The 12,463-nt window shown below is 42.8% G+C and overlaps 1 protein-coding gene and 1 pseudogene across 1 annotated transcript in view; both read right to left on the bottom strand.

Annotated features, from left to right (window-relative positions):
- Positions 1-543, bottom strand: part of LOC113622467 (Kruppel-like factor 18) — a 39,057-nt gene extending 38,514 nt beyond the window's left edge. The window contains 1 exon segment of the mRNA XM_027110750.1: positions 526-543. Coding sequence (XP_026966551.1) covers positions 526-543 — 18 coding nt within the window.
- Positions 544-5,018: 4,475 nt separating this feature from the next.
- Positions 5,019-10,594, bottom strand: LOC113622465 (transcription initiation factor TFIID subunit 9-like; annotated as a pseudogene).
- Between the last annotated feature and the right edge of the window lie 1,869 nt (positions 10,595-12,463).

The raw sequence follows: 12,463 nt of genomic DNA, 5'->3' as shown, positions 1-12,463 counted from the left end.
GCAGCATGTGAGATCCTCCCAGACCAGGGCTGGAAACCGTGTCCCCTGCATAGGCAGGCGGATTCTTAACCACTGCGCCACCAGGGAAACCCCCATTCTTTTATTTTTACGCTTTCTAATCTCTTTCTTTTAGGTGTGTTTATAGGTAACATAGGGTTAGACTTTGCTTTGTCTGACAATTTGAAAACCTTTTCATTTAATATGTGACTAAGCCTCATTTATATTATTGATAAAAACCATTTTTTTCAATTATAAAATATTTCACCATATTGTCATCTCTCTGTCTCTCTTTCTCTGTCTCTCTATCTCTCCTCTTTTAAAAAATATTTCTCTTGATTTGGAGAGGAGACAAGATGGCAGAGTAGAAGGACCCTGAGCTCACCTTCTCTCACAAGCACACCAAAATCACAACTAACTGCAGAACAACCATTGATAAAAAAGACTGGAACCTACCAAAAAAAATCCATTATACATCCAAAGACATAAAGAAGACGCCCAACAAGATGGTAGGAGGGATGCACTCACCATATACTCAAATCCCATACTTCCTGGGTGGGCAGCCCACAAACTGGAGAATAATTATATTGCAGAAGTTCTCCCACAGGAGTGAGAGTTCTGAGCCCTTAGGCTCCCCAGCCTGGGGGTCTGGCATTGGGAGGAGGACCCCCCCAGAGCATTTGTCTTTGAAGGCCAGAGGGGCTTGAGTACAGGAGCTCCACAGGACTGGGGGAAACAGAGACTCCGCTTTTGGAGGTGCACACAAGATGTCGCACACACCGAGACCCAAGGCAAAAGCAGTGACTTCTGACCTGGGCCAGATCTATCTGCTGGTCTTCGGGGGTGTGTCCTGGGGAGGCAGAGGATGGCTATTGCTCTCTCTGGGGTCATAAAAGCTGGTGGCAGAAATATCAGGGAGTGTTCATCTACTTGAACTCTTATTGGAGGCAGACATCCTGCCTGGGTCATTAGCACCAAGACCTGGCCCCACCCGACAGCCTGTAGGCTCCAGTGCCTCAGACCAAACAACCAACAGGGTGGGAACACAACCCCACCCATCAGCAGACAGGCTGCCTAAAGACTTCCTGAGCCCACAGCCACCTCTAGACACATCCCTTGGCATGGCCCTGCCAACCAGAGGGCCAAGACCCAGCTCCACCCACCAGTGGGCAGACACTGGCCCCTCCCACAAGGGAGCCTGCACAAGTCTCTAGACCACCTCACCCACCAGAGGGCAGCCACCAGAAGCAAGAAAACTATGATCCTGCAGCCTGTGCAACTCAGTCTGCAAATGCAGGTCAGAACCTATCCTGGGGCCAGCTGGTCCCTGGCCCTTGCATGACAAGCAGAGACACATAGGACATCCCCTACAGAGGGCCACTTCTCCAAGGTTGTGAAACATAACTAACCTTCCACATACATAAAAATACAAATAGAAATTTAGACGAAATGAGATGGCGGAGAAATATGTTCCAGACAAAGGAACAAGATAAAACCCCAGGACAGCTAAGTGACATGGGGATAGGAAATCTACCCAAGAAAGAGTTCAGGGGTAGTGACTGTAAAAATAATCAAAGGACATGGGAAAAGAATAGAGGCACAGAGTTAGAAGTTACAAGAAGATTTTAACAAAGAGTTAGAAAATGTAAAGAACAACCAAACAGAGTTGAAGAATACAATAACTGAAATGAAAAATACACTAGAAGGAATCAATACAGAATAAATGAAGCAGAAGAACAGATAAGTGAGCTGGAAGACAGAGTGGTGGAAATCACTGCCATGGAACAGAACAAAAACCAAACAAACAAAAAGAATGAAAAGAAATGAGGACAGGGCTTCCCTGGTGGTGCAGTGGTTAAGAATCCGCCTGCCAGGGGCTTCCCTGGTGGCGCAGTGATTGAGAGTCCGCCTGCCGATGCAGGGGACATGGGTTCGTGCCCCGGTCTGGGAAGATCCCACATGCCGCGGAGCGGCTGGGCCCGTGGGCCCGTGGGCCATGGCCGCTGAGCCTGTGTGTCCGGAGCCTGTGCTCCGCAACGCGAGAGGCCACAATAGCGGGAGGCCACAACAGGGAGAGGCCCGCGTACCGCAAAAAAAAAAAAAAAAAAAAGAATCCGCCTGCCAATGCAGGGGACACGGGTTCAAGCCCTAGTTCGGGAAGATCCCACATGCCACAGAGCAAATAAGTCCATGTGCCACAACTACTGAGCCTGTGCTCTAGAGCCCATGAGCCACAACTACTGAAGCCCACACACCACAACTACTGAAGCCCACGCACCTAGAGCCCATGATCTTCAACAAGAGAAGCAACCGCAATGAGAAGCCCGTGCACCACAATGAAGAATAGCCCCTGCTTGCCGCAACTAGAGAAAACCCACATGCAGCAACGAAGGCCCAACACAGCCAAAAATAAAATAAATAAAATAAGTAAATTTATTTAAAAAAAAAGAAAAGAAAAGAAGTGAGGACAGGGACTTCCCCAGCAGTCCAGTTGTGAAGACTCCTCCTTCCAATGCAGGGGGTGAGGGTTCGATCCCTGGTCAGGGAACTAAGATCCCACATGCCATGTACTATGGCCAAAAATTTAAAAAGGAAAAAAAAAAAAGAAATGAGGACAGTTTAAGACTTCTGGGACAATGTCAAACGCACCAACATTCGCATTATATCAGTCCCAGAAGGAGAAGAGAGAGAGAAAGTGCCTGAGAAAATATTTGAAGAGATGATAGCTGAAAACTTCCTTAACATGGGAAAGGAAACAGTCACTCAAGTCCAGGAAGTGCAGAGAGTGCCATACAGGATTAATCCAAGGAGGAACACACTGAGACCCATAGTAATCAAACTGACCAAAATTAAAGATAAAGAGAAAATATTAAAAGCAACAAGGGAAAAGCAACAAGTAACATATAAGGGACTCCCCATAAAGTTATCAGCTGATTTTTCAGCAGAAACTCTGCAGGCCAGAAGGGAGTGGCATGATATGTTTAAAGTGACAAAAGGCAAAAACTTACAACCAAGAGTACTCTACCCATCAAAGCTTTCAGTTTTTTAATTAATTAATTAATTAATTAATTTGGTTGTGCCAGGTCTTAGTTGCGGCTCACAGGCTTCTTAGTTGTGGCACGTGGGCTCCTTAGTTGTGACATGTGAACTCTTAGTTGTGGCATGTGAGATCTAGTTCCCTGACCAGGGATCAAACCCGGGCCCCCTGCATTGGGAGAACAGAGTCTTAACCTCTGTGCCACCAGAGAAGTCCCTCATTCAAATTTTGACAGGTCTCAGGACTGTTCGGACAATTTAAAAATCTTTCCTTCAAGCAGAGGACAGGAGCAGTATGAGTAATATCTGGATAGTACTTGGCAATGGCTTTGATAGGGAAAGAAGAAAATAACCTCTTTTGATCAGTTTCTGTCTTTGTGTAAGATTTCAATTTCCATTCTATTGTGTAATATAAAATCAAAGCATGTCCTCTTGTTTATGGCAGGGGGCATTCTCAGACTCTGGAATGGGGTCTGCTGTATGAAGTCATTACTCCCTTTTTCTAGTCCTCTCTTTCATTTTTACACAAAACAATTTTGAGTGATAGCAACGGTCCCTGCCTTGTTCCTGACTTTAATGGCAGTGCATTTAATGTTTAGCCATTTAATATGATGTTTGCTCTTTGTTTCTCAGAAAAAGAAAATAAACAACTCTTTATCATAGTTAGGAAATATCTTTTATCTCTTGTTTTACTTAGTGTTTTTTACCAGAAACTGTTCTTGAATATTCTTAGCTGCTGTATAATTGTACAGTTTTCAACTTGATTTTATCAATGTGATTAATTAGGTTGATGGATTTCCTAATTTTGAACTATCTGTAAGGGCATGAGATAAATTCTATTTTTAGGTTTACTCTTAGGTGGTTAATAGTTTTTCTTGCTATTGTGAATGGAATCTTATTTTCTATTACATTTTCTAATTGGTTATTGCTGGTATATAGGAAAGCTATTGATTTTTTTTAGGTTGCTCTTGTATGTGGTCACCTTGCTGAATTCTCTTATTAATTCTAATAGTTTATCAATTGATTTTCTTAGGTTTTTATATGTAAGCAATAGTGTCATTTGCAAATAATCACAATTTGCCTCTCCTTTTCTAATGTTTATACCTCTTAGCGTTTTCCTTCTCATTTTGAATTAGAGAAAATAAGTGATACCATTTTAATAGTAGTGGTGATAAAGGTCATTCTTGTCTTGTTTCTGACTTCAATTGGAATGTGTCTATTGCTTCACCATTAGGTATGGCATTTGCTGTAGGTTTTAATCATTGTTTTATTAAAAACAAACAATGTGGGACTTCCCTGGTGGCGCAGTGATTAAGAATCCTGCCTGCCAATGCAGGGGATGCGGGTTTGAGCCCTGGTCTGGGAAGAGCCCACATGCCACGGAGCAACAAAGCCCGTGCACCACAACTACTGAGCCAGTGCTCTAGAGCCCGTGAGCCACAACTACTGAGCCAGCGCGCCTAGTGTTCCACAACAAGAGAAGCCACCGCGATGAGAAGCCCGTGCACCACAACGAAGAGTAGCCCTCGCTCGCCACAACTAGAGAAAGCCCGCGCAACAATGAAGACCCAATGCAGCCATAAATAAATAAATCAATAAATAAATTTAAAAAAAACCCAAAAAACAAAACAGTGTATCAAATTAAGACTGTTCTTTTCCTAGATGCTAGGACATTTTTTTCTTTTATATCATTAATGGGCATTGAATTTATCAAGACACTCATTTAAAATGTTTTTATTTATTAATATAATAGGTTAAATTGATATATAATCTAATGCTGAACCATTCTTCTTTCTTTCTTTCATGAATGACAACTTTTTACACTGAAAGGCTGCTGAAAAACAATTACTAGTCCTATTAAAAAAATCCAACATCTTAATTGAAAAGTATGGTGACTGTATTTACTCATTAACTACTACTGAAGTTTTCTAAAACAACTTGAAAACATCATGTGTGTGTTTAATTTCAGTGCAATGGATTCAAGATCAAGTATACCTGTTACATGTATTACGGCTGGAGTATAAATGTTCATCGTCATCACCATCATCATCGTCATCACCTTCACATTTTCTTTTAATGTGTTTGATGATTCATGGGCAGTATTTTGTGATGGCACCGTGTAAGTGTTAATAAGAATGTTTTGGGACCCTATTAATGATGGATTAATCCGACATCTGAACTGCTGCTGTTGCAGGAACTGATGCTTTTACAGCTAGGACTATGAAGTGAGCATCTGTACTATAAACCTTTGCTCTGTGAGGGACATTGGAGTCCCTTCCTTAGTTGAAACGGACATGATTTTGGGGGTTAGTGTGCCTGGAGTGGGAGTTCTTGGTCTGCTACTAACTGAACCAACACTTAACTGTGGAACCGTTACTCTTCCTGCAGAGCAGATGCCTTTTTTTGGTAAAGATTTAAGTTTATAGTTTGGACTGTCAAGCAATATCTATCAAGTGGCAATTTAGGGGCTGAATATGGCTTGACCAATGGCAAAAGAGTTTGATTTCTTTGCCTTCAACGTCTAATAAAAAATCTCTTGGGGAGGAGAGGTAAAAGATTGGTTAGTGCAACACTGCATTGCCAATCGCACATCATCTGCATCAACAGTAGCTTTCTTAGCGTGGCTTGAATAAATTTTCACATCATCTAAAATTGTGGTCACAAATTGAAAGGCGAACTCCAACGTCTGATTTATAACTCTTGGCTCATGGTCTGTAATCTCCATGTCCTTCAGGATTTGTGTCATCATCTGTGCATCTTTTGGCATGCTCTTGGGGGAAGGCATCTTGCCAGAATCCGTGATATCTAGTGATCAGACTCCTTGAGCTAAATCACCCACATGAACGTAGTTCAGTCCTGGTTTTGATGCAAGTCCTTTGCCTAGTGTGGTTTTTCCAATCCCTGGTTTACCTTGCCTGCTCCGCCCTCCAGCTCCACCCTGCCATACACCCTGACTGGTGAACAGTATGTTGGGCCTTTTCTTATTTTCTTAAATAGATTATATAAGGTGAAAATTATGTATCCTTCAAATGTGTTTCTCTCTTTATTAGGCTCTGATATTGTGCTACTTTCATGAGCTGAGAAAAATTTCAACTTCTTATATGCTCTGAAGTCAACTTATTTAAATGAGGAATAATCTGTTCCTTGAAGTTCGACTAGAACCACCTATTTATAACTCTCAGCCTGTTACTTTTTAACATTGTAGCTCAATGACGATATTTTTATTTTTTCTATGGTTATTGCTCCATTTGGATTTCTAATTCTTTTTGGAACAATTTTGGCTACTTTTTTTTTTTTTACTGGAAAACATAACTCAGAACTATGAGCTTTAACTGATAAAGAAATTGGTATCAGAACAGGCATGAATTTGGTATTTATTTTTGGGCAGTGAAAATCTAGCTAATATCAAAGGTAGCCTTTGGCCTGCTGCCCATAGATTATCTTCTGCAATCAAGTATCACCTGAATGAAAGATGCGTTGAAGGCAAAGTGTTTGGGAACCAAGTGGTCTCTGCCACAGAACAGTGTGGAGGGCAGACGGGATCTGTGAACTGCTGTAAAGAGGGGTTTCTTTCTGGACAGAATGATGAAAAAGAATGTGAAGCTTAATACTCTAAAAGTTTGGCTCAAGACAAGTCCCAAAACCATTGGCTTTCTATGTCTATGATAAAAATACTTTATCTTTTGCAGTCGCGGGGCTGATAGTAACTGAAAATCAAATCCAAAGTGTTATATTGAGAATTACTGTAGTGCAATATCAGTAAAATTCACAGCCTTGGGACTTCCCTGGTGGTCCAGTGGTTAAGACTCAGTGCTCCCAATGCAGGGGGCCTGGGTTCGATCCCTGGTCAGGGAAGTAGATCCTGCGTGCCGCAACGAAAGACCCTGAAGGCTGTAATGAAGATCCCGCACGCGGGAATGAAGATCCAGCGTGCCACAGCTGAGACCCGGCAGCCAAATAAATAGATAAATATTAAAACAAAACAAAAAGCTCATAGCCTTGCCAGGTCTCATATTTGAAAGTCAGAGCGTTGACCAGAAAAGAAAGCAGTCAGAGGACTCAGAGCATCCGAAGTCCTACCCCCTTGAGCCTCCCTGGCCAGCGGAAGTGGCTCCTCAAGGCTAATGGGTGACTTTTGACAACCCTTGTCAGCAGGAGGACATAGTGACATAGTTCTGTGACAGCCTTCTGTTGATCCCTTGTGGCAAATCAAGGTAAATAAGGTAAACTCCATGAAAATACATCTGAGTGATGTTTCTGGAGAGCCAGTGTACTCGGGAGCATCACAATGTCCGTCCTACGTACAAGTTGCTTTGCCTTACAACCTCCTACCATATGAAAGAGACAGAATGCCATATTTTACTGATTCACATTTAAGAAAATAATTTATTAAGGTAAAATGCACATAACATAAAATTAATCATTTTAAAATGAACAATTCAGTGGCATTTAGTACATTCACAATTCCAACATTCTAACATCTCTGAAATGGAATTCATCTTACAATCAATGGTATGCTATGGCTTAACTGATAGTGTTTTATAAAATTCTTCACAGTGGAATATAAATAAAGGTGCACCTTTCAGTTGATGGTGTCTTCGAGTAGTTGAATTTGGGTACTTGGTGGTTTTCTTGGATTTTTGAGGGAGCATACATCACATCTGGGTGTCTTGCAACCCACTCATTTACTGAGTGACCTGAAAGACTGTCAACTTTGAGAGGAGTCCAGAGCAAAGGAAATTGTCCAGGTGGTCTAGGCTGCAATGTAAGTAGATAGGCCACTTGGTCTCCATGACCCACCAGATCCCAATAATGTTTCAGGCATCTTGCTGAGGGAGTCTATAACGAGCCCAGGAGCAGCAGTGCAGAAGAAAGCCATGCCCTGTCTGATAAGTAACGGATCTCCTTTGAGAAACAGCTTTATCTTACTACTGGTTCCTGACGGAAACTGAATGCTTGTCCATGGGACAACCAGGACAAGTGACCTTGCAAACTGAACTGCCCAATATAACCTGCAAACTATTTGATCCACTCTGAAGTCTGTAGTGTCCAAAAGCATTCAGCATCAGGTAGAAAGGATACAAATGAGACCAGGCTTAAGCATGTTTTCCTTTACCACCCATCGCTCAATGAATACTTATTGGTCTCAACAGGCAGAGACTGTTTGAATGGATAAAGAAAAGCAAAACCCAAATATCTGCTGTATATAAGAGATGTACTCTAAAAGATGAAAGAAAATGGAAGGAAAAAGACATACCATGCAAACAGTAAGCTTGTGAAGGCTGGAGTGGCTATAATATCAGATAAAGTATACTTCAAGACCAAGACTATTACTAGAGATAAAGATAGATATTTCATAACGATAAAATGATCAATTCACCAGGAAGAAATAATAATTAAAAATGTGTAATAACAGAGCTTCAAAATATGTGGAGCAAAAATTGACAGAATTAAAAGAAGAAATACACAATTCCACAATCATAGCTGGAGATGAAAAAAAAAATCTTCAGCAATAGAGACATAAAAAATCAATAAAGACATAGATTATGTGAACAATACCATCAATCATCTTGCCCTAACTGAAATTTATAAAACTCTGTACCAGGACTGCAGGATAAACATTCTTTTCAAATACACACGATATGTTCACCAATGGACCACATGCTGGGCCATAAAACAAACCTCAATACATTTGAAAGGATTGACTAGAAAAATGGTACAGATGAACTGGTTTGCAAGGCAGAAATAGAGACACAGATGCAGAGAACAAACGTAAGGACACCAAGGGGGGAGAGCGGGGGTGGGGAGTGGTGGTGGGACGAATTGGGAGATTGGGATTGACATATATACACTAATATGTATAAAATAGATAACTAATAAGAACCTGCTGTATAAAAAAAAAAAATTAAATTAAAAAAAGAATTTGAAAGGATTGAAATCATATAGAATATGTTCTATGACCACAATAAAATTAAATTCGATATCAATAATCATGATACCTAGAAAACTCCCAAATATTTGAAAATTAAACAACATAGTTCTAAACAATCCATGGATCAAAGAAGCAATCGCAAGGGAAATTAGAATGATAATGAAAATGTAAAATGATTAGTAGGATGCAGCTAAAGCAGTCATTAGGGTGAGAATTATAGCTCTAAGTATTTGTAATTGAAAATAAGAAAGGTCTAAATACTCCTTACATTTTATCGTGGAATGCTGACTTGCATCCCCAACTTTATGGTCCAGCAGATTAGATAATTCTCAGTTCACATTGGGTGGTTTCACAGCGTCTCGTGGACAAATGTTCAGTTTCTACCAGGGTCACTGTAAGCCAAAGACTGCTTTTCAAGTAGTAGCCAGTGGTTTGCGGGTGGGATCAGAGCCTTACTTCAGAATCCTAGGAGCCCATGCTGTAATTCTCCAATTGGGGTTGCCAGAAGGTATATGTAAGTTTTTTGTCACAAAATACTTCCAAAACCACTGGGTCTATTGGATAATCAGGCCCGACTGGGAACACAGCTCGCATTGTAACCTGGATCTACCTTTTGGAGAACCCCCTTTGAAGCCAGGTTCCTCTCTAAACTTACAGATTACTGGTAAGTGAGTCAGAGCAGCATGCCCAAAAATAGTACACGTCGCCTCCAAACCCGAAGAGGGCCACCAAGCTTTTAACTCTTTCTTTGAGGTGAGTGGTATAAGCTGGGGCATCTTGTTTCTTACTTTAATTTTTATTTATTTATTTAGTTTAGGAAAGCTAAAGAACTGACTTGCAAAGAAGTTTGTAAGATACTCCAAGATTTTGGAAGGACTGGCTCAAAGAAAAATACAACATGTATATAAAAGAAGAAAAAAAGTTGTCTTAGTTTGAGCTGCTCTAACAAATACTATATAGCCTGAGTGACTTAAACAGTAGAAACTTATTTCTCAGAGTTCTGGCTGCTGGAAAGACTGAACTAAAAAAAAAAAAAAAAAAAAAAAAAGCCAAATGGCATAAAATAGACCACAGGTGAGGGGAGCGAGGGTGAGGGAAGGGGCCAGGAGTCCATTCAGGAAAGCTGGTAGTTGTCGACGTGGAACTGGCACGGGAAAGAGAAAGGAGATGCCTGCAAGAGCACGAATTCCAAAACAGCTGAAATGGTGCGGGGAGAGAACTCCCACAAACCCTGGAATACATGGGCGGTGAGTTTGACAACAGCAATCTTTTCCTTTGCGGAGGATGGAGGTGGAGTCTCCACTCAGCCGCAAACTCTGGAGACTCAGCACTGGGGCTGGGGACGGGGGCAGGGCTCCCGAGAGCACCAAGGGAGGCGCTCCCCTCCGGAAGGCACCTGGCACTGTCTGGGGACTGCTCCCTGTTGGTGCCACACGTGTCTTCCAGCCATTCCCAGAGGAGGTCTTCATCTTTCTTTGGCCCCCAGAACTGGCCGGGGACCACACAGGCCTTGTCGACGCCACCGAACTCCAGCTCCTTGCCCTCGACTTTGCCAATCTCGCGCGCCCCACTGGCTTTCCCCCCAGCGCAGGATGCTTTGGAGAGGTTGTCATCTTGATCAGGCCTCATTGGCAGCTCCAGTTCCCATCTACCTGTTTTTCTTTTTATTGAGGTACAACTTTCACACGATCAAGTGCACAGTTCTTAATGTACCAGCTGAAGGCAGTGATCACTTTTCCTTCTGGACTGCTGAGGCCTCTATGGCACAGGGCCTGGCATGTAGTGGCATATCTAAGTGGCTTACAGTAAGTACTAAACAATTATTTGTTGAATGAACTAACGAACAAAATCGAATCAATGTACATTCCCACCAACAGTAGGCTGGTGCCTATGTCGTCCATATCCTTGTCAAAAATAGGTATCACAGTTATGTTCAAGTTTTACCTATCTGACAGGCATAAAATGATTTCTCATTATAGCTTTCAATTTTTCAGCTCTTTCAATCCCAGTGAGGTGGAATGCTTATCTGTATGGTTACTGGCTGTTGCACTTCTGTGACTTTCCTAGTCATGTTCTTTGCGCATTTCAAAAAGTGGGAAATTTGTCCTATTAGTTGGAAAATGTTCTTCATAATTAACCTGAGCAAGACCAGGTCAGACTGAGCGGTTCTGGATCTTGATCACACCACACACAGACCACCTTCCCTTTCCCACAGTTTCTAAGGAGCCCCTGCAAATAGGGCACATGCTGGGAGAGACCAGAGGATGAGGAGACCCAGTGCCACGCTTAAGGAGTGAATAGTCTTGGTAGGAGAGGGGAGGAGGGGAGAGGGGGAAAGGAAGGAGAGAGCCAGGCCAGGCACTCAGGAGCTCCAGTCCACTCTTTCTGGGCGCAGCTGTGAACAGAGAGGCTGAGGAGGGAGGGGCTTCTGCGACTCTTTTTTATTCTGCATCCTACTGCCACAGCCAACCAGCCCCCAGTTCCAGCTGTCTCTACCGCTGCCTCTCACCAGGTTCTCCTGCCTCCAGCTTCATCCTCCCCACTGGCAAGCCACCAGTTATCTTTCTAAAAGATGAATCTGACTCTTTTCAGCCTTCTTCCTAACTCTCCTCCCCATGCCACCTCCACACACCCTTCAATGGCTTCACATTGCTCTCAGGATTGAATAAAAACTGTTAAAGTCAACTTTGCAGCCCCAGAGCACCCCAGCCTGAAGTCCCTCTCCCAGGCCCCTCAATAGGACACTGCAATGCAAGAGTCTCTTCAGAAGTGATGCTGGGTTCCTGAAGAGGGTCAGCTGGGTGGGCACCGCAGAATAAGCTCCTCTCGGGGCTGGCAGGGAGACCCGTTGTCACCTGCAGTCTGGTAGAGAAAGTGTAGCAGTGGCTCCCCAGAAGGGTCAAGAGAGAGGCATCCCTCTCTCGTCCTCTTTTCCCCAACCCCTGGACTCAGTTTCCCGAAGGAATGAGCAGCTCTGGACCCGTCATTCTGGGGGATTTCTTAATGGCAGCAGCTAAGGTGGCACTCCAGGATGGTGACAGAACCAGGCCATGGCCAAGACAGAATGACAAATGATTAACCTTAGGGTAAACCCCTTATCATGGCCCCCAATGCCTACCTCTGATCTTAAGTCTTCCTATTCTCCCCCTCCTCACCCAACAGCCACCACACTGGCCTTTTTTCTTTATGTCCTTTCAACACATAGTTCCTTCCATTTTAGAGACTTTGCACATGTTATTCTTCATGTCTGAAACTCTCCTTCCCCAGGTATTCTGTGGCTATTTCCATCACTTAAACCTCAGCTCTGATTTCAGCTCCCTGGAGAAAACTTCCCTGAGGTTCCACATAGTCCCCCATCCTATTACCCTATTTTATTTTTTTCACAGCACTTGTCACCATCAAACTTACACTATCTATTTTATTGTTCATATGCTAGTTACAAGCCCCACTGGGAAATATTTGTATCTCATTGACCCACTGCATCCCCAGAGCCTAGAA

This window comes from Aethalodelphis obliquidens, unplaced genomic scaffold, assembly GCF_003676395.1.
Source record: "Aethalodelphis obliquidens isolate GAN/ISIS:26980383/991018 unplaced genomic scaffold, ASM367639v1 scaffold9, whole genome shotgun sequence".
Taxonomy (NCBI): domain Eukaryota; kingdom Metazoa; phylum Chordata; class Mammalia; order Artiodactyla; family Delphinidae; genus Aethalodelphis; species Aethalodelphis obliquidens.
This window is presented reverse-complemented; position numbering and strand designations above follow the sequence as displayed.